This window comes from Mobula birostris, chromosome 2, assembly GCF_030028105.1.
Source record: "Mobula birostris isolate sMobBir1 chromosome 2, sMobBir1.hap1, whole genome shotgun sequence".
NCBI classification, from domain to species: Eukaryota; Metazoa; Chordata; class Chondrichthyes; order Myliobatiformes; family Myliobatidae; genus Mobula; species Mobula birostris.
This window is the reverse complement of record NC_092371.1, coordinates 76466783-76485588: the sequence shown is the minus strand read 5'-3', so window position 1 is coordinate 76485588 and position 18806 is coordinate 76466783. Positions and strand designations below refer to the sequence as shown.

General features: G+C 43.6%; 1 protein-coding gene across 1 annotated transcript in view; it reads right to left on the bottom strand.

Moving 5' to 3' along the window:
- The window catches only part of hm13 (histocompatibility (minor) 13), a 100138-nt gene extending 91103 nt beyond the window's left edge, over nucleotides 1-9035 (bottom strand). The window contains exon 1 of the mRNA XM_072243573.1: nucleotides 8759-9035. Coding sequence (XP_072099674.1) covers nucleotides 8759-8959 — 201 coding nt within the window. The 5' untranslated portion in view covers nucleotides 8960-9035. The remainder of the gene's footprint in view (nucleotides 1-8758) is intronic.
- Between the last annotated feature and the right edge of the window lie 9771 nt (nucleotides 9036-18806).

Sequence of the window (18806 nt, the reverse complement as noted above, 5' to 3'; positions counted from 1 at the left end):
CTCGGTGGGTAGAGGCATTCCCAACAAGGGACTGCACCGCCCGCACCGCTGCATGGATCCTAGTTCAGGAAATCCTCCCAAGGTGGGGAACCCCAGTTCAGGTGGATTCAGAGCAGGGAGCATATTTCATGGGGAAAGTGATGAAGGAAATGTGCCAACTGCTAGGGATTCGACAACGGTTCCACGTACCCTACCACCCCCAGAGTTCAGGGATGGTAGAAAGGATGAACCAAACAATCAAGAATGTGTTAGCCAAAGCTATAGCTGAGACAGGAAAGACATGGGTGGAAGTATTACCAGGAATCTTGATGAGATTGCGCGCAACCCCGAACCGCACTTTGGGTCTAAGCCCCCACGAATTATTGATGGGGCGAGCAATGCGACTCCCTTATGGGGTAATTATGGGTTGCGGGGAGCCTGGGGTTTATAGGGCTAGAATGACCCAATATGTGAAAGACCTTTATAACCAACTTAAAGTATTAAAGGACCGAGCGAAACAACAACAGCGAATCGCTGATCAGAAAGAGCCAGAGGGAAAGGGGATAGTTCTTCCACAGCCTGGCGACCAAGTTATGGTGAGGGTGCTGCCAGAAAGGCCGGGGTTTGCCCCCAGGTGGATAGGACCACAGACGGTACTCGTAACCAATGATACATGTGTCTGTGTACAGACTCGGCGAGGCAGCCAGTGGAAACACTGGACCCAGGTTAAAGCATACAACTCACCCTCTTGTTGCTCCCACAGACAGAGTGTGGAACCACGTGTACCCAGTAACCATGTAATTACAGAGAACCTAAGAGAGGAACACCAGCCGGCCATGCCAGACCTGACCACACTGATGAAAACATACCCGGAGAAAACTCAAGGGCAGAAGACGCCAAGAGCGTGGCAGAAGACACTGAGAACGTGAAGGAAAACCACGAATAGCCTGCTAAAGTGTGATGATGATGGTACTCTGTAAAGAAGGCTGGTTGCTGAAGGTAGATGATTAATTTTATAGCATAGTATAGAAATTCATTGGGAAATAGACGAGGAGGGATTCTTGAGTTAAAGCAGAGATGGCAAGTTCCACCACTTCGACGGCATTTCAGACTGCACATGGTATCTGAAAGTGATCACTCCCAGTCTGAGGAGCTGGGCCCTTTCAGCAGTTGGGCCAGTGATCGACCAGACAGTTCGGAAGGGGGTGCCACCAGTGAGAGGTCCTTGCAGACATTTACATAGAGGCCACCCCAACCCCTTCCTGTACATCGATGAGAGCGCCTGTGGGTGCTCCTGGAAGGACAGTTTCAGCGACCAGAGGATAAAGGGCTGAAGACAGAAGAATGTAATTAAGCTGCAGTCAGCCTGCAGGGAAAGAGCAGGCACACCAAAGGAGCCGCATCCTTAAAGACTTGGAACAGCCTGCCTCTCTGTTTAACATTTGGTAGGTAGCGATTAGGTAATGCTAGGATAGATATCGAGGTACATAACACTGGGGGGGGGGGGGATTTCGAGACAGGGCATTTTTGCTGCCCAATTTGAGCAGATCCTCCTAGGTTGGCTTTTCCTGATACAAGTTTAATTTTTGTCCAGGAAGGCCAAAAGGAGGGACTGTTAGAGTGAGGTTTTTTTTTGGGTAGATGATTTGTTTACACTTAAATGACCTTGGCCACCAGACTTCTATTTGACAAAGTACTGTGGATTGAGTCCACCACAATGGGCTTCCTAAAAAGCTGTGAATACCAGATGCTTCTGGCGCCATAGTTTGACCTAATGCTGTAGTTTCAAAGACAGTGTTATCTATACATTATAAATATTAATTATCTTCTATGTTAGCACGTAAAATGCCGAGTAAGGCTGTGGAAACCAACCCAGACATGTTGGCGTCGGAAGAAAAGGATGGTGTGATATTTTGTATGTAGCTTCAAAAGGAAGCATCGTCTATAACTTTTTAAGTAGCGAATGCCTTTGTGTTTAGCATATAAATATCGAGCCCACATTGAGCTAGCAGACCTTTCTGCGGAAAGTGTCTCCGTCCGTAAGATGCCTGCTGCACTTTGTTGTATCGAATAAAGAAGCTGCTTTGTACCTACCAGTGACTCTGTCTCTCCGGTGATTTCATCCACACTACAACAGCAACACACCACTATCACTGAATCAGTGAGAGCCCTGGGCTTGTTTCCCTGCAACAAGACGGTGCCATCAAGGGGTGATGGGAGACAGCAATACTCAAAGGGAGTTCCTTACGTCCTTTTCTGCAATTTAGTTTTTGTTGCATTCATTGCAGAAAACCCCGCTTCGCAGAGATATGTTGGAAATGGAAGCAACTTTTTCAGTGCTTTCGTGGCTATCTCAGGATATTTAGCCTTAACTTTGATCCGGAATGCCGGCAGAGATGTTATGTCAAACATACTTTTCAGCCCGTCGTCATTTGCAAGCTCGAGGAGTTGATCTCCTTCCCGCGCTGACATGGATGACGCGCGGGTAATGACCTCGCATGCGTAATGACCTTGTGCGTTCAAGCTCCACAGTGACAGGGAATGAGGAAAGGTGCAGCTGACTCATATCGCCAAATCGTATCATTTCCTTGCAGCCCGGTAGCACATGCTTTGCGACCCGGAGGTTGGGGACCGCTGATCTAGCCCATCAACTCTGCTCCGCCATTCAATCATGGCTGATCCTTTTTTTTCCCCTCCTCCTCAACCCCAGTTCCCGGCCTTTGCCCCGTAACCTTCAATGCCAAGTCCAGTCAAGAACCTATCAATCTCTGCCTTAAATACACCCAACGACCTGGCCTCCACAGCTGCACTTAGCAACAAATTCCACAAATTCACCATCCTTTGGCTAAAGAAATTTCTCCGCACCTCCGTTTTGAAAGGGTTGCCCTCTATCCTGAATCTGTGCCCTCTTGTCCGAGACTCTCCCACCACAGGAAACATCCCTTCCACATCTACTCTGTCTAGGCCTTTCAACATTCAAAAGGTTTCAATGAGATCCCACCTCATCCTTCTGAATTCCAGTGAGTACAGACCCAGAACCATCAAACGTTCCTCATATGATAACCCTTCCTCAGCTTTTATGCTGTCCTTATCTTCCTCTGTCAGCCATGGTTGCCTCCCTCTGCCAATTGAGAACTTCTTCCTGTGGAACACATCTATCCTGCACCTTGTGAACTACTCCCAGAAACTTCCTATTCCCAGATCTTGGAAATAAAGGTTGTTGATATATCCAAGTTCTTCTCCATCCTTTCATAAACCCAGCATGGATAATATCTTCTCCAGAAGCTTTATCTTTTCCGTGAATTATAATCTTTTTGGGAAATATAACAATGGATAAATTCAAAGTTCAAAATACATTCATCATCGAAGTATACAACCCCGAGAACCATCCCACCGCAGGAGACCACGAAACAAACACCATGGAACCCATTAAAAGAAAACATCAAACAACCCAATATGTAAAAAAAAACACAAATAACACAAACAGCAAAAAGTGAGCAAATAACATACAGAATATTAAACGTCTCCAAAAACAGTCAAAGAGTGACAGCCACTGAGTCAGTTTAGTTCAGCTCAGGCCAAAGCTGGAAAACCAGTTTCGCGCCAAAGCACCTCAAACAAATCATGCAGATGCTAAAAAAAGGTAACCGGAAACACATGGAACATGAACCAGAGTCCTCTAAAAGCAAGTCCACAGAGCGTGTTCAGCAATGAGAATTTTAAACATCAAAACGCTGATACTCCCAATAAGGAATCCCACAGCCACATGAGGAAATTGAACTCAAGGAACCTGCACCTTCCTCAAGCAGCAGAGAGACCTATCAAATGCAGGTAAATGACAATAAACCATTGCCTTCTATCCTTTTCCTCATGTTCAATCTCGCAATGTTTTAATCAGCGAGGAGTAATGGAGCCTACCATGGGTTCAGGCTCTGCCACCAGGCTCACAACCTCATCAAATTCCCTGCAAGATAGCAAAAGCACCAGATCGCTCATTCGGTCCAAAAGTACATCAAAATGGAAATTACAGACAACAATCACAGTTCAGAAGTATATTTAAAAGAAATTGTTTCTTGAGCTGTCTGCAGTATGTCGCTAGTTGCACTTGTCACTGGTGCCATCTTGTTCCAAATGCAGCAACTCCAAATATAAAACTATAGCTTCCATCCACAAGGAATTGACCATGCTCTCCTCTTATCTCGCACACAGGTGGTGGTTTAAAATTTGAAATTAAAAATTTCACCATTAGTCATTAAAAATTACTGTTATTTCAATGAAGTAACTCTAATGGAGAAAAAGCAAAATTTGGTCCCCCGGACTGCCACAACCTTAGTTAAAACAGTGCCAATCCACAGATATGAGCTGGCAGCCTTGGAAGCATAGACAAGATACAGTGATGCAGCTAGTACAGATAATTTCCTTGTTATGCAAGGGCTCACTTCCTGGGAATCGTCTCCGAAAGTGAGAAAGGTACATTTTCTATAGTAACACAAATCATATAGCAAGTACATGTAGTACCCTCAATTAAACTAATGAAATATACAACACACTGTATGTATGTAGTCATTAACAGCAAGATGTAATGGAAGAATTTACAAAGTGTCAGATTTCCCCCAAATTCAGGTTAATCATAACCTGAGGAGCCCCTGAAAAACTGCTGCTTTGACCTCTGGCGCCATCTATGTGAAGTTTGCATGTTCTCCTGTGACATGTACATTTCCTTCTGCTGTTCCTATTTCTTGCCCATCCCACTGATATACTGGTGATTGTAGATTGTCCAGCGTGTCAGTGAGTAGTGGCTTCTCAGAGCAGTTGATGGGATTGAGAGAAGAATAGTAGTGCATGCTTGATGGCTGTCTCAAACTCAGAGGGTGTTTTTCCATTCGGTATAAAAGAAACATAGAAAAACCTAAGGCTCACATCGCTGTAAAAGCTGTCTCATTTAACAGTAAGAATTGAGATCATAACACTACATCACATTACAAAATAAATCAATTTCCCTTCTGTACGTTGTAACATAGCTCAAAATATAGTACTGTGAACATGTGAAAAAATTCTGCAAAGCGAAGATGCTTTCAAAAATAATGAAATTATTAAATATCAAAAAATGACAATAAAGAGCAGTAAAAATTAAAGAAACTAAATCAAATATTTAGTGTAACCACCCTTTGCCTTTAAAACTGCATTAATTCACTTAGGTACACTGTCGTGCAGTTTTACAAGAAAATCGGCTGGTAGATTGTTCCAAGCAGCTTGGAGAATTTGCCACAGTTCTTCTAGACTTTGGCAGTCTCACTTACTTCTGCCTCTCCAGGTAATCCCAGACAGCCTGGATGATGTTGGGATCAGGGCCCTGTGGAGGCTATACCATCTGTTGCAGAACTCCTTGTCCTTCCTTTCACTGAAGATAGTTCTTTATGACCTTGGCCATGTGTTTGTCATTGTCCTGCTGCAAAATAAAGTTGGGACCAATCTGATGCCTCCCTTATAGCATTGCATGATACTATATCTGGTTGTAATTCTCAGCATTGAGGATTCTATTAATTCTGACCAAATCACCAATTCTATTTGCAGAAATGCGGCCCCAAACCTGCAGGGATCTCTGCCATGCTTCACTGTCGGCTGCAGACACTCATCCACGTAGCATGCTCCAGCTTCTCTACAGACAAACTGGCTCCTGTTCTGGAAGAAAAATTTCAAAGTTTGACTTATCATTCCAAAGCACTTGCTGTCATTGTTCAGCAACCCACTCTTGTTTTTTTGTGGGTAGATGCGTCTCTCTCAGCTTCGTCTCCACTTCAGAGGAATGACTTTTTGGCAGCAACTCTTCAACGAAGACCATTTCTGACAAGCTTTCTCTGGACTGTAGAGGGGTGTACCTGGGTTCCAGTGGTTTCTGCGAGTTCAGAGCTGACAGCAGTGCTGGACGACTTCTGATTTAGAAGTGATGTCAGTTTGATGTATTTCTTGTCTGCTGCACTGTTTCCATGAACAACCACTAAGATTCTGGTCCACAACCTTGCCCATTTCTTTGCGCTTCTTCAGAAAACCTTGGACAGCACATGTTGAAACTGCTGTTTACTGTGAAATTTCCGCATGGGAGAGAACTTGCTGATGTAGGATAACCACCTTGTGTCTTACTGCTAGGCTCACTCTTGCCATGATGTTAAGAATTGACGATTTGAAGGTTAAATTGTCAAAACTGCTACACCTTCACCTTTTAGTTTGGTTGTCATTCATCCAGTTTGATTCATAAGATAAGGAGCAGAATTAAGCCACTTGGCCCATCGAGTTTGCTCTGCTATTTTATCATACCTGATCCATTTCGCTCTCAGCCCCAATCTCCTGCCTTCTCCCCATTTCCCTTCATACCTTGACTAATCAAGAATCTATCAACCTCTGCCTCAAATTTTCCCAATGACTTGGCCCCCACAGCCACCTGTGGCAATGAGTTCCACAGATTCACCACCCTCTGGCTGAAGTAATTCCTCAGCTCCGTTCTCAGTGGACATCCCTCAATTCTGTGCCCTCTGGTCTTAAGACTCCCCAACACAGGAAACATACTCCGCACATCCACTCTATCAAGGCCTTTCAATATTCAACACACATAAAAGTTGCTGGTGAATGCAGCAGGCCAGGCAGCATCTCTAGGAAGAGGTGCAGTCGACATTTCAGGCCGAGACCCTTCGTCAGGACTAACTGAAGGAAGAGTGAGTAAGGGATTTGAAAGTTGGAGGGGGAGGGGGAGATCTAAAATGATAGGAGAAAACAGGAGGGGGAGGGATGGAGCCAAGAGCTGGAGAGGTGATAGGCAAAAGGGATAAGAGAGGATCATGAGACAGGAGGTCCGGGAAGAAAGACAAGGGGGGGGGGGGGACCCAGAGGATGGGCAAGGGGTATATTCAAAGGGACAGAGGGAGAAAAAGGAAAGTGAGAGAAAGAATGTGTGTATAAAAATAAGTAACAGATGGGGTACAAGGGGGAGGTGGGGCATTAGCGGAAGTTAGAGAAGTCGATGTTCATGCCACCAGGTTGGAGGTTGCTTGAATTTCCAGCATCTGCAGAATTCCTGTTGTTTGCCTTTCAACATTCAATACGTTTCAATGAGATCCTTCCTTATCCTTCTGAATTCCAGTGACTACTGGCCCAGAGCCATCAAACCTCCTTTGAACCCACTCCAATGTCAGTACATCCTTTCTAAATTAAGGGGCTCGAAACTGCTCACAATACTCCAAGTGAGGCCTCACCAGTGCCTTATAATGGCTCAACATTACATCCTTGCCTTTCCTTCCTTCTACACGTATTTCTGTTACAGTTAATTAGTGTAGTTCATTCAACTCATTAAGACACTGATCATTAGCACCCTCTGTTACCATTTTTAATCATGCACTGGGCAGTAAACCTACAAAGCAGTCAAGTTTTTAATTTGAAGTGATCTTAATTACTTAATATGCTACTCTCTTTTAAAAAACAAAACACTTCTCTGTAAATTTTATATTTGGAAATATAAAATTTTCTCTTTTCCATTGACACACTAATGCAGAAGGCAAAACATAAGCATCTAAAACAAAATTTATCTTTAAAAAATCTAGCATGCCCAAGACATTTGCACAGATCTGTACATTCAAGCCCCAGAGCAGTTTGGTCAATAGCTTAAAATTTATTGTATGCCTTACTGTCAAAACAATTACAAGGAGTTCATGAATACAGACAGCATATTGCAAACCTTTTCAAAGACAATTCCTAACTTCCAAAAAATGAAACTAATCTGGTACCACTCTATCACATCTACAATCATCCAATGTTGAAATATAAATGTTCATGCACAAGTTACAGTAAATATAACAAAAATATAAGTGAAAGAGAACATGTCATCTAAAATACCCACCCAATAAAGCTATTCTGCCTATCAATGTGTCCAGGCCTGTTTCTGAAGACCAAAGCTAATCCTGCCATCAGCCATCTCTTTACCTCCACTGATGCTGCCCCACACACAGAGTTCCTTCAGTATTCAGTGCTTTGTTCTCAGATAATCCAAACGTCTGGTTATTATTCTCTACGTACGATTCTGCTGTATTCATCCAATTTCAGACTACTATCAAATCTATACTTATCAGTATCTCTAATGCAAATTGTAGCTGCACACTGCTTACAAAAATGCTCAAGCTTGCATCAATTCCAATTCTGTTAATAACATATCACATTAAATTCGTGGCCACTTGAACTTTTGGATAAAATTTAATGCACCCAAAACCCCGCTGCCAAATTTCCTCTTCGCTACATCCATTCCATAGAAAGCAACCACAGCTTTTTCACCTTAACCACATAGCCATAACCTCCAGAATCACTTCCGTACATCTTTTCCATACTTCCTTAGAACATTCAGGTCCTGCAAAATAAAAGGTTTTTGAAGACCCAGGTATGAAGTAGTTCTTTCTAAAGATGCGTCCGAACTTCCTGTGTTACCATCCCTGAAGCTTTGCTAATCTGTCCTGCCAATGGAAAGAAAGGGAAACAGAGACAAATGGAGACCAAAAAAAAATCAGAAGACATAAAAAAAAGAGAAAATTAAGTACTGCCAGCTGAGGCAAACTTTCCCCATATACGCTTCACCCTGACATTATTTCAAAGTGATAGTTTACAAATATAAACGAACGTGGGGTGTGTGTGTTTGTTTGTTTGCTTGGTGGTGGTGGGGTCTCGACCGGCCACACTCTCCCCACTGGTGTGTCCGCTCCCCCGGTAAACGGGCCCTCCATCCCTACCCTCCCCACCTTACCTTGGCCTTAGCACAATTCACCGACCGCAGGGCCCCGAAGAAGATTGGCAGCAGCGCCATAACCACAAGGCTTCCGTAGGCGACGGCCGTCCCCTCGGGGGTCGCCACGAACTTGGCAGTGGCGTTGGCAGCCGCCTCAGTGTCGTTGAGAGTAACATTGACAGCGCTGTCGTTCATCACGGGAAGCTCAACTCCAGCCATGTTAACCACCCTCACAACAGCCCGAAAGGCCACGTTTCCTTAACACCCCGGCAGCGGACGTGACACCACACCGAAGAGAGCGGACCGGAAGTTGCAACACCACCATAGCAACCAGCCCCCAGCGCTTAGCAACCGCCCAAGCTTCATTTTGCCAGGGAATCACTATCTCCAACAAGATTGAGGTAAACCACCTCTCTAATAATCAAAGGTGTTACAATAGCTGTGTCTTTTTTTAAAGTACCTCTATTATAAGCTGTCTGGTTATAGTTATTAACTTTTAATGCACACTTGACACTCCTTACAATGAGGTTTAGAATCAGGCTTATTATCACTGACATATATCTTATGCTCCTTCCCCTCCTCCCACCCTTCTTATTCTTGGTTCTGCCCCCTTCCTTTACTGTCCCGATGAAGAGCCTCAGCCCAAAACATCGACCATGAACATTGAGCTCATCTACAAAGAACGTTGTCACAGGAAAGCAGCATCCATCATCAAGGACCCCCAACATCCTTGCCATGCTCCTTTTTTCTTGGTGCTGTTGGGGAAGGAAGTACCGGAGCTTTAGGTTGCACTTCACCAGGTTCAGGAACAGTTATTAACCGCTCCACCATCAGACTCCTGAACCAGCATGGATAACAGAGGCGGCGCTAAGGTGGTGCTAGCTGGTGCTATAGCCCCAGCAGAAATTGCAATAGCACCAGCGTAACACCACCAAGAAATTAACTGAAATTTCACATACAAATTTCCACTGCTTTGCTTTCTCTGTATAGTTTTGCATACAGCTTGTTTCTCCAGTTGATCTAGTGAAACAGCGCCCCCAATTACCATAGCACCCACGCAGCAATAAAGTTATAAACTCTGTCAGGTCCACTCTACACTTCTGCTTATTCGTTCGTTGTCAATGTCTTGCCGTTGCTGTCCTCAGATCAGTTAAGCTGATCTAAGATCACTTAAGTTAGTGATGTCACTCACTCTCACTCACACGAGAGGTTGATAGTATACATCCAGGCGCAGATCCGTGGTCTCGCAAGACTAACGGATGCCACACACACACACACACACACACAATGTGCTTTTACAAGCTAGTGTTGACCTGGCACGTGCATTATTTTGGCCAGCGTGAAAAATAGATCGCTTTTTAGCGAGAAAAAGACCTCATTCAGAGGAATCAGTGGTGTCTCAGCCTGAGCCTGTCTTAATTGAAAGTGACATGCAGAAAGAAGTAAGTGGGGATGAGGACGACAGCAATTCATCGAAGGAGTGTGAGGGCGAAGTAGAGGAACAAGAAATGGAGTGGGATTTGGAAGAGAACATGGATGAAGCTGCTCTTAGTACTAGTGGGAATACTGTTAGTGACATTAGCCAGCAGCCTGAGGAAGGACCCCATCGGCCAGCATTGAAAAAGTACCCTTCGCTGCTCGCAACAGTTTGGAATCAGCAAAGGAGTTTTATTTGTGGCTGGTTTGACTGACTGGAATATGCGATCACGAAAGATATTACATTCTGCTTCGCATGCAGGCATTTCCTGTGTGGAGGACATGGGTTCCATTCCGAGACTACCTTCACCATCACCGGTTACCGCAACTGGCAGAAAGCTACAACAGCTTTCAAAACCCACCACGTAAGTGCAGCTCATAAGTTTGCTATGGAGACATGTGTCGAATTCAGACTGAGAAAACAAGACGGTTTAAGATTGGGAAATATGCTTGACAAAGGACGTACAAAGATTGTCCAAGAAAATTGTGAGTACAGTATATGAGAGCTGTGGTTGAGTCTCTAGCAAGGACAGACAGTGAATGACACAATGGAATTTCTAGCTCCAATGAGACCCTACCGCAATGCATTTATAGATTTATACAAACTAATCTGCATATCACTGACTCTACCTGTGACATCTGCCTCATGCAAACGGAGTTTCTCTTGCCTCAGACACTTCAAAAACTACCTAAGGAATGGCAGCGGCGATGCTCGGAACCGCAACTTGGCCCTGTTGGCCATAAACAGCCGGAGGACCAAAGCACTTGACATCCAGAAAATCATTGAGGCTTTCACCACCAATCACAACAACAGATGGATTGGGCTTCTCTGAAAACATCAATGGTGAGTGCAGTTGATTTTTTTAAAAATTTGGGCCAAGACTGAGGCTGATTATTATTATTATTTTCTGGTGGATACCCCATAGTCCTTATGTTTCCTACAAATCCTAAACTATTACATTTACTGCTATTAAGCCTACTGGTTTTGCTCAGACTTCCAAGCGGTGATTCTATTGATTTTTGTTTTAATTTCAGTAGCCGAATTAATTGAGGTATTGCATAGTCAGAGCACGATTTGCCCAACTCCTGGTAAAGCCTTGCATCTGTTGTTTGCCTTATTTGACTTTAATAACGGTGTATCTTTTGGCATTGTCTGTCTATGTAATGCGAATAGTGGACATTGTGGGTTAGTGTTGTGTTTTTCAGTTGAAAAGCAGGAATGATATGATAAATACACAGCCTATATAAAGTAGAAATAATGTATGTACAGTGTAGTTTTACTGAACAGAATTGCCAAAAACGATTTGTAGGAAAAAATGGGAACGTACCCGCATGCGCATGTCACGCATGTGCACATAGGTTAGGTGCCCGCACAAGGCTTCATGGTCATGGTAGTCTTTTTCAGGGAAACACAACGTATTTGACTGCTACTCTTGTCCGTTGGCAACCCTACCCCACCCCCACTCCCGGTCGGCCGGTCTGCAAGAATATTGTCAATATTAAACCAGTCCACAGTGCAAAAAAGGTTGGGGACCCCTGCCATAGGGTACATCTCTCAGCACCACCACTGAATAATACAGCCCCACTGTAGCACCAGCAAGAAAAAATCTTTGGCGCCGCCACTGATGGATAACTTCATTCAACCCAACAATGAAATGATTGACCCTAAGAACATAAGATATAGAGGCAGAATTATGCCATTGGGGCCATTGAGTCTGCTCTGCCATTTCACCATGGCTGATCCATTTTTCTTCTCTGCATCAATCTCCTACCTCCTCCCTCCCCCTGCCCCCGCGCCCCTGTATCCCTTCATGGGCTGACTAATCAAGAATCTATCAGCCTCTGCCTTATATATACATACGGGCTTGGACTCCACAGCTGTCTGTCACAATGAATTCCACAGATTCACCATTCTCCAGCTGAAGTAATTCCTCCTCATCTCCGTTCTAAAAGGACAGCCTTCTATTCTGACGATGTGTCCTCTGGTTTTTGACAGTCCCACCACAGGAAACATCCTTTCCACAACCACTCTATCGAGGCCTTTCACCATTCGATAGGTTTCAATGCAGTCACTCCTCATTCTTCTGAATTCCAGTGAATACAGGCCCAGAGCCGTCGAATAGTCTTCATGTGACAAGCCATTTAATCCTGAAATCATCTTCATCAACCTCCTTTGGACCCTCTCCAGTCTCAGCACACCAACCTGATTTTCCCAATTTATCTGCATATTGAAATTCCCCTTGACTATTGTAACATTGCCCATTTGGCATGCATTTTCTCTCTTCCATTGTAATTTGTAGAAAACATCCTTACTACTGTTTGGGTGTGTGTATATAATTGCCATCATGGTCTTTTTACCCTTGCAGTTCCTTAGCTCTATACACAATGATTCAACGCCTACTGACCTTATGTCACTTCTTCCTAATGATTTAATTTCATTTTTGTTTCAAATGTTTTTATTTTGATTTAATTCCATTTTCTGCCAAGAGAGCCACACCACCCCCTCTGCCTTCCTGCTTAACATAACTGTAAAAGCTTTTACAGATATGTGAAAAGAAAAAGATTGGTTAAGTCAAATGTAGGTCCTTTACAGTCAGAAACAGGTGAATTGATCATGGGGAACAAGGACATGGCAGACCAATTGAATAACTACTTTGGTTCTGTCTTCACTAAGGAGGACATAAATAATCTTCCGGAAATAGTAGGGGACCGAGGGTCCAGTAAGATGGAGGAACTGAGGGAAATACATGTTAGTAGGGAAGTGGTGTTAGGTAAATTGAAGGGATTAAAGACAGATAAATCCCCAGGGCCAGATGGTCTGCATCCCAGAGTGCTTAAGGAAGTAGCCCAAGAAATAGTGGATGCATTAGTGATAATTTTTCAAAACTCTTTAGATTCTGGATTAGTTCCTGAGGATTGGAGGGTGGCTAATGTAACCCCGCTTTTTAAAAAAGGAGGGAGAGAGAAACCAGGGAATTATAGACCGGTTAGCCTGACATCGGTGGTGGGGAAAATGCTGGAGTCAGTTATCAAAGATGTGATAACAGCACATTTGGAAAGCAGTGAAATCATCAGACAAAGTCAGCATGGATTTGTGAAAGGAAAATCATGTCTGACGAATCTCATAGAATTTTTTGAGGATGTAACTAGTAGAATGGATAGGGGAGAACCAGTGGATGTGGTATATTTGGATTTTCAAAAGGCTTTTGACAAGGTCCCACACAGGAGATTAGTGTGCAAACTTAAAGCACACAGTATTGGGGGTATGGTATTGATGTGGATAGAGAATTGGTTGGCAGACAGGAAGTAAAGAGTGGGAATAAACAGGACCTTTTCAGAATGGCAGGCAGTGACGAGTGGGGTACTGCAAGGCTCAGTGCTGGGACCCCAGTTGTTTACAATATATATTAATGATTTAGATGAGGGAATTAAATGCAGCATCTCCAGGTTTGCGGATGACACAAAGCTGGGTGGCAGTGTTGGCTGTGAGGGGGATGCTAAGAGGATGCAGGGTGACTTGGATAGTTAGGTGAGTGGGCAAATTCATGGCAGATGCAATTTAATGTGGATAAATGTGAGGTTATCCACTTTGGTGGCAAGAACAGGGAAATAGATTATTATCTGAATAGTGACCAATTAGGAAAAGGGGAGGTGCAACGAGACCTGGATGTCATTGTACACCAGTCATTGAAAGTGGGCATGCAGGTACAGCAGACGGTGAAAAAGGCGAATGGTATGTTGGCATTCATAACAAGAGGATTCGAGTACAGGAGCAGGGAGGTTCTACTGCAGTTGTACAAGGCCTTGATGAGACCACACCTGGAGTATTGTGTGCAGTTTTGGTCCCCTAATCTGAGGAAAGACATTCTTGCCATAGAGAGAGTACAAAGAAGGTTCACCAGATTGATTCCTGGGATGGCAGGACTTTCATATGAAGAAAGACTGGATCAACTAGGCTTATACTCGCTGGAATTTAAAAGATTGAGGGGGGATCTTATTGAAACGTATAAAATTCTAAAGGGATTGGACAGGCTAGATGCAGGAAGATTGTTCCCGATGTTGGGGAAGTCCAGAACGAGGGGTCACAGTTTAAGGATAAAGGGGAAGCCTTTTAGGACCGAGATGAGGAAAAACTTCTTCACACAGAGAGTGGTGAATCTGTGGAATTCTCTGCCACAGGAAACAGTTGAGGCCAGTTCATTGGTTATATTTAAGAGGGAGTTAGATATGGCACTTGTGACTAAAGGGATCGGGGGTATGGAGAGAAGGCAGGTACAGGGTTCTGAGTTGGAGGATCAGCCATGAACGTACTGAATGGTGGTCCAGGCTCGAAGGGCCGAATGGCCTACTCCTGCACCTATTTTCTGTTTCTATGTTTATCTTTAATACAATGTGTATCTTTGAACATTAAGCTCCCAGCTATAATCTACTTTTAGCCATGATTCAGTGATGCCTACAACATCATACATGCCAATCTATAACTGTGCTCGAAGTTCATCGACCTTATTCCATACACTGCATGCATTCAAATTTAACACCTTTAGTCCTGTATTCACCCTTTTCAATTTTGTCTGCCTTTTTCGTTGCAACTCACCCCGTTGACTGTAATTTTGCCCCATCCTTGCTGGGAGTCTCACTACACATTGCCTCTGTTTGTAACCCAACCATCTCATCCTCAGCACTATCACTCCAGTTCCCATATCCCCGCCTAATTAGTTTAAACCCACCCAAACAACTCTAGCCAACCTGCCCACAAGGATATTGAACCCCCCTCGGGTTCAGGTGCAACCCATCCCTTTTGTACAGGCGATACCTTCCCCATAAGAGATTCCAATGATTTATAAATCTGAACTTCTGTCCCCTTCAGCCATACATTCACCTGCCAAATCATCCTATTCTTACCCTCACTGGCATGTGGCACAAGCAGCAATCTAGAGATTACTACCCTGGAGGTCCTGTTTCTCAGCTTTCTACCCAGCTTCCTAAAATCTGTCTTCAGGACCTCCTCACCTTGACTACTTATGTCATTTGTGCCAATATGGCTGCTCACCTTTGCCCTTGAGAATGCCACAGACACAATCCGAGACATCCCTGACCCTGGCACCAGGGAGGCAATATACCATCTGACTGTCTCTATCACACCCAAAGAACCTCATCTCTGTTCCTCTGTCTAAAGAATCTCCTATCAACACTGCAGTCCCCTTCACAACCCATGGACTTTCAAGGACTCACCAACTCATATTCTCAATTTTTTTTTGCATCTGCACAATTTGTTGTCTTATGTACATTTGTTGTTTGTCCATCTTTGTTGTGTTGCAGTTTTCCATTGATTCTGTTGTGAATCAATAGAATATTATTCACTTCAATTTAAGTTTAACTTAAGTTTAAGTTTAATTGTCATTCAACCATACATGGATACTCATGAATACAGCCAAATGAGCTAGCGTTATTCAAGGGTCAAGGTGCAAAGCACAGTACCAATAGTCACACACAGTACAAAGCACACATAGTATGTACAAGATAGAAAGGTACAGCCACTCAATAAAGGAGACCAAACTCAAGCCATCCAACACTGCTGAAATCTGCAGATGACTACAAAAGAGCTTGTCTTCTGCCGAGTGAACTCTGGGGCTGGGAGGGCTGCACCAACTCCACTCTGGTCTCCATGCCACACTGACCTGGTGGAGCGCTGGCTATGATGCCTCTCGCCTGGTGGCTGTAGACAGGCAACACCATGGCTTGTGGCCTGGTCTCGCTATGACCAAGGCCATGCAGCTTCCTCACAGTCCATTTCTGCTCTGCTGATAAATCAGTAAATCGAACTTGTATTCTAATTAACAATGTCCATAAGGGTCTTGCAATCACAAGAAAAGTGACCAAAATGGTCACTCACCATTAGACTGTACACCTCCTTCAACTCTGGTAGCAGCACAATACACAGCTCCCTCGTTTTCACCACCAGCGAGCAACTCACAGATGGGTTAGACCTGAAGTACTTAAAGTTCTCAATATTCAGCAGGATCTTGTGATAATTAAAAATACATTAAATATGACAGTAGCACCTTTTTTTGACCCCGTAGATCACCACCTACCAGAAGTACTGTGAATACCACAAGAAAATGAATCTCAGGCGACGTATACTGTTGTATTTTGATAATAAATTTTCTTGGAACTTTGTGTATTCCTCTCCATAGATGCTGTCTGACTTGCTGAGTTTCTCCAGAATTTTGTTTGTATTGCTCCAGATTTCTAACATCTGCAGAATTGCTTGTGTTTATGTCTTGAATTGTGTTGTTTCGTGGCAGCCGTTCGGTACAGGACCTAAAAAAAACTAAGTTACAATAAAAAATAAAGTAAATAAATAGTGCAAAAAGGAATTGTGAGATAGTTTCCTGTACCTCCTCCCCAACGTTAAAAGGGCATATCCCAGATGGTGAGGATCTGTACCGGTGGATGCCACCTTCTTGAGGTATTCAGGATATTGTCGATAGTGGGGGGGGGGGGGGTTGTGCTTGTGACGGAACTGGCTAAGTTGGCAGCTTCTTGTGATCCTGTGCACTGGAGCCTCCATATCAGGCTGTGATGCAACCAATCAGAATGTTGTTCAGAGATTTGCTAGTCTCCGGCAACATACCAAATTTCCTTAAACTCCTAACAAACCACACTCACTGGCATTCTTTCTTCATGATTGTATCAAGGTGTTTGTGTCCAGTAGAGATCCTTTGAGATGTTGAAATATAAGAATACTAGAACATAGAACAATGCAGCACAGAAACAAACCCTTCAGCCCATGATGTTGTGGAGGACATCAACTTGTAATTACATGTAATCAAACAAATTCCTTCTGCTTACACCCACTCCAGGCACTCATCATTTGAAAAAAGCCTTGTCCTGTACTTCTCCTTTGAACATCCCCCCCTCCTTAAATGAATACCCTCTAGTGTCAGAAGTTTCAAGCCTAGGAAAAAGATATCAGTTGTCGATCAATGCCCTTCATAATCTTAAAACTTTTAAGACATACGAGCAGAATTAGACCATTTTGGCCCATCCAATCTGCTCCACCATTCCATCACAGCTGATTTATTATCCCTCTCAACCCCATTCTCCTGCCTTATTAATCAAGAACTTATCAAACTCCTCTTTAAATATATCAAAGACCTAGCCTCCACAGCTATCCGCGGCAATGAATTTCTCAGATTCATCACCCTCTATCTACAGAAATTCTTCCTTATCTCTATTCTAAACAGGAGTTCTTATATTCTGAGGCCATGCCCTCTGGTCCAAGATTCCCCCATTATAGGAAACATCCTCTCTATGTCCACTCTATCTAGTCCTTCCGTTATAGGTTTTAATGAGGTCCCCCTTTGTTCTTCTAAACTCCAGCGAGTACTGGTCCAGAGCCATCAAACACTCCTCATACAGTACATTAAGCCTTTTACTCCCGAGATCATTCTTGTAAACCTCCACTGGACAGTCTCCAGTACCAACACATCCTTTCCTGGATAAGGGGCCCAAGACTGCTCAAAATATTCCAATAGCATCTGACCAATGCCTTTTCAAGCCTCAGCATTACATTCTTGCTTTTATTTTCTAGTTCTCTCAAAATGAATGCTATCATTGCATTTGCCTTTCTTGACTCAACCTGCAAGTTAACCTTTAGAGAATTGTGCAGTTGGACTCCCAAGTCCCAATGCACCTCAGATTTAATCTTATTAACTTCTCTCATGTCTTCCCTCAGCTACTGCAGCTCCAGCTGTATGTGTGAAATCTTTGTCCTTTGTTATTTCTAGACTTGACCTATCCAATGGCTTCTCATCTTCCATATTCCATACTCTTAAAAACTCTTCAGGAAGTGATAGATTCTGGCATTGTACCAGATAGAGATGTTACAAGCAGGGTAGAAAAAGGAGATGCAGTAGATGTGGTGTACTTGGATTTTCAGAAGGCCTTTGACAAGGTGCCATACATGAGGCTGCTTAACAAGTTAAGAGCACATGGAATTACAGGGGAGTTACTAGCATGGGTGGAGCATTGGCTGATTGGCAAAAAAAGAGAGTGGGAATAAAGGGATCCTATTCTGGCTGGCTGCTGGTTACCAGTGGAGTTCCACAGGGGTCGGTGTTGTGACCGCTGCTTTCTACGATGTATGTTAATATGATGGACTATGGGATTAATAGATTTGTGGCTAAATTTGCCGATGATACAAAGATAGGTGGAGGAGCGGGTAGTGTTGAGGAAACAGAGAGCCTGCAGAGAGACTTAAATAGTTTAGGAGAATGGGTAAAAAAGTGGCAAGTGAAACACAATGTTGAAAAGTGTATGGTCATGCACTTTGGTGGAAGAAATAAACAGGCAGATTATTATTTAGATGGGGAGAGAATTCAAAATGCAGAGATGCAAAGAGACTTGGTAGTCCTTGTGCAAGATACCCTAAAGGTTAACCTCCAGGTTGAGTCGGTTGTGAAGAAGGCAAATACAATGTTAGCATTAATTTCTAGAGGTATAGAACATAAGAGCAGGGATGTGATGTTGAGGCTCAATAAGGCACTCGTGAGACCACACTTGGAGTATTGTGTGCAGTTTTGGGCTC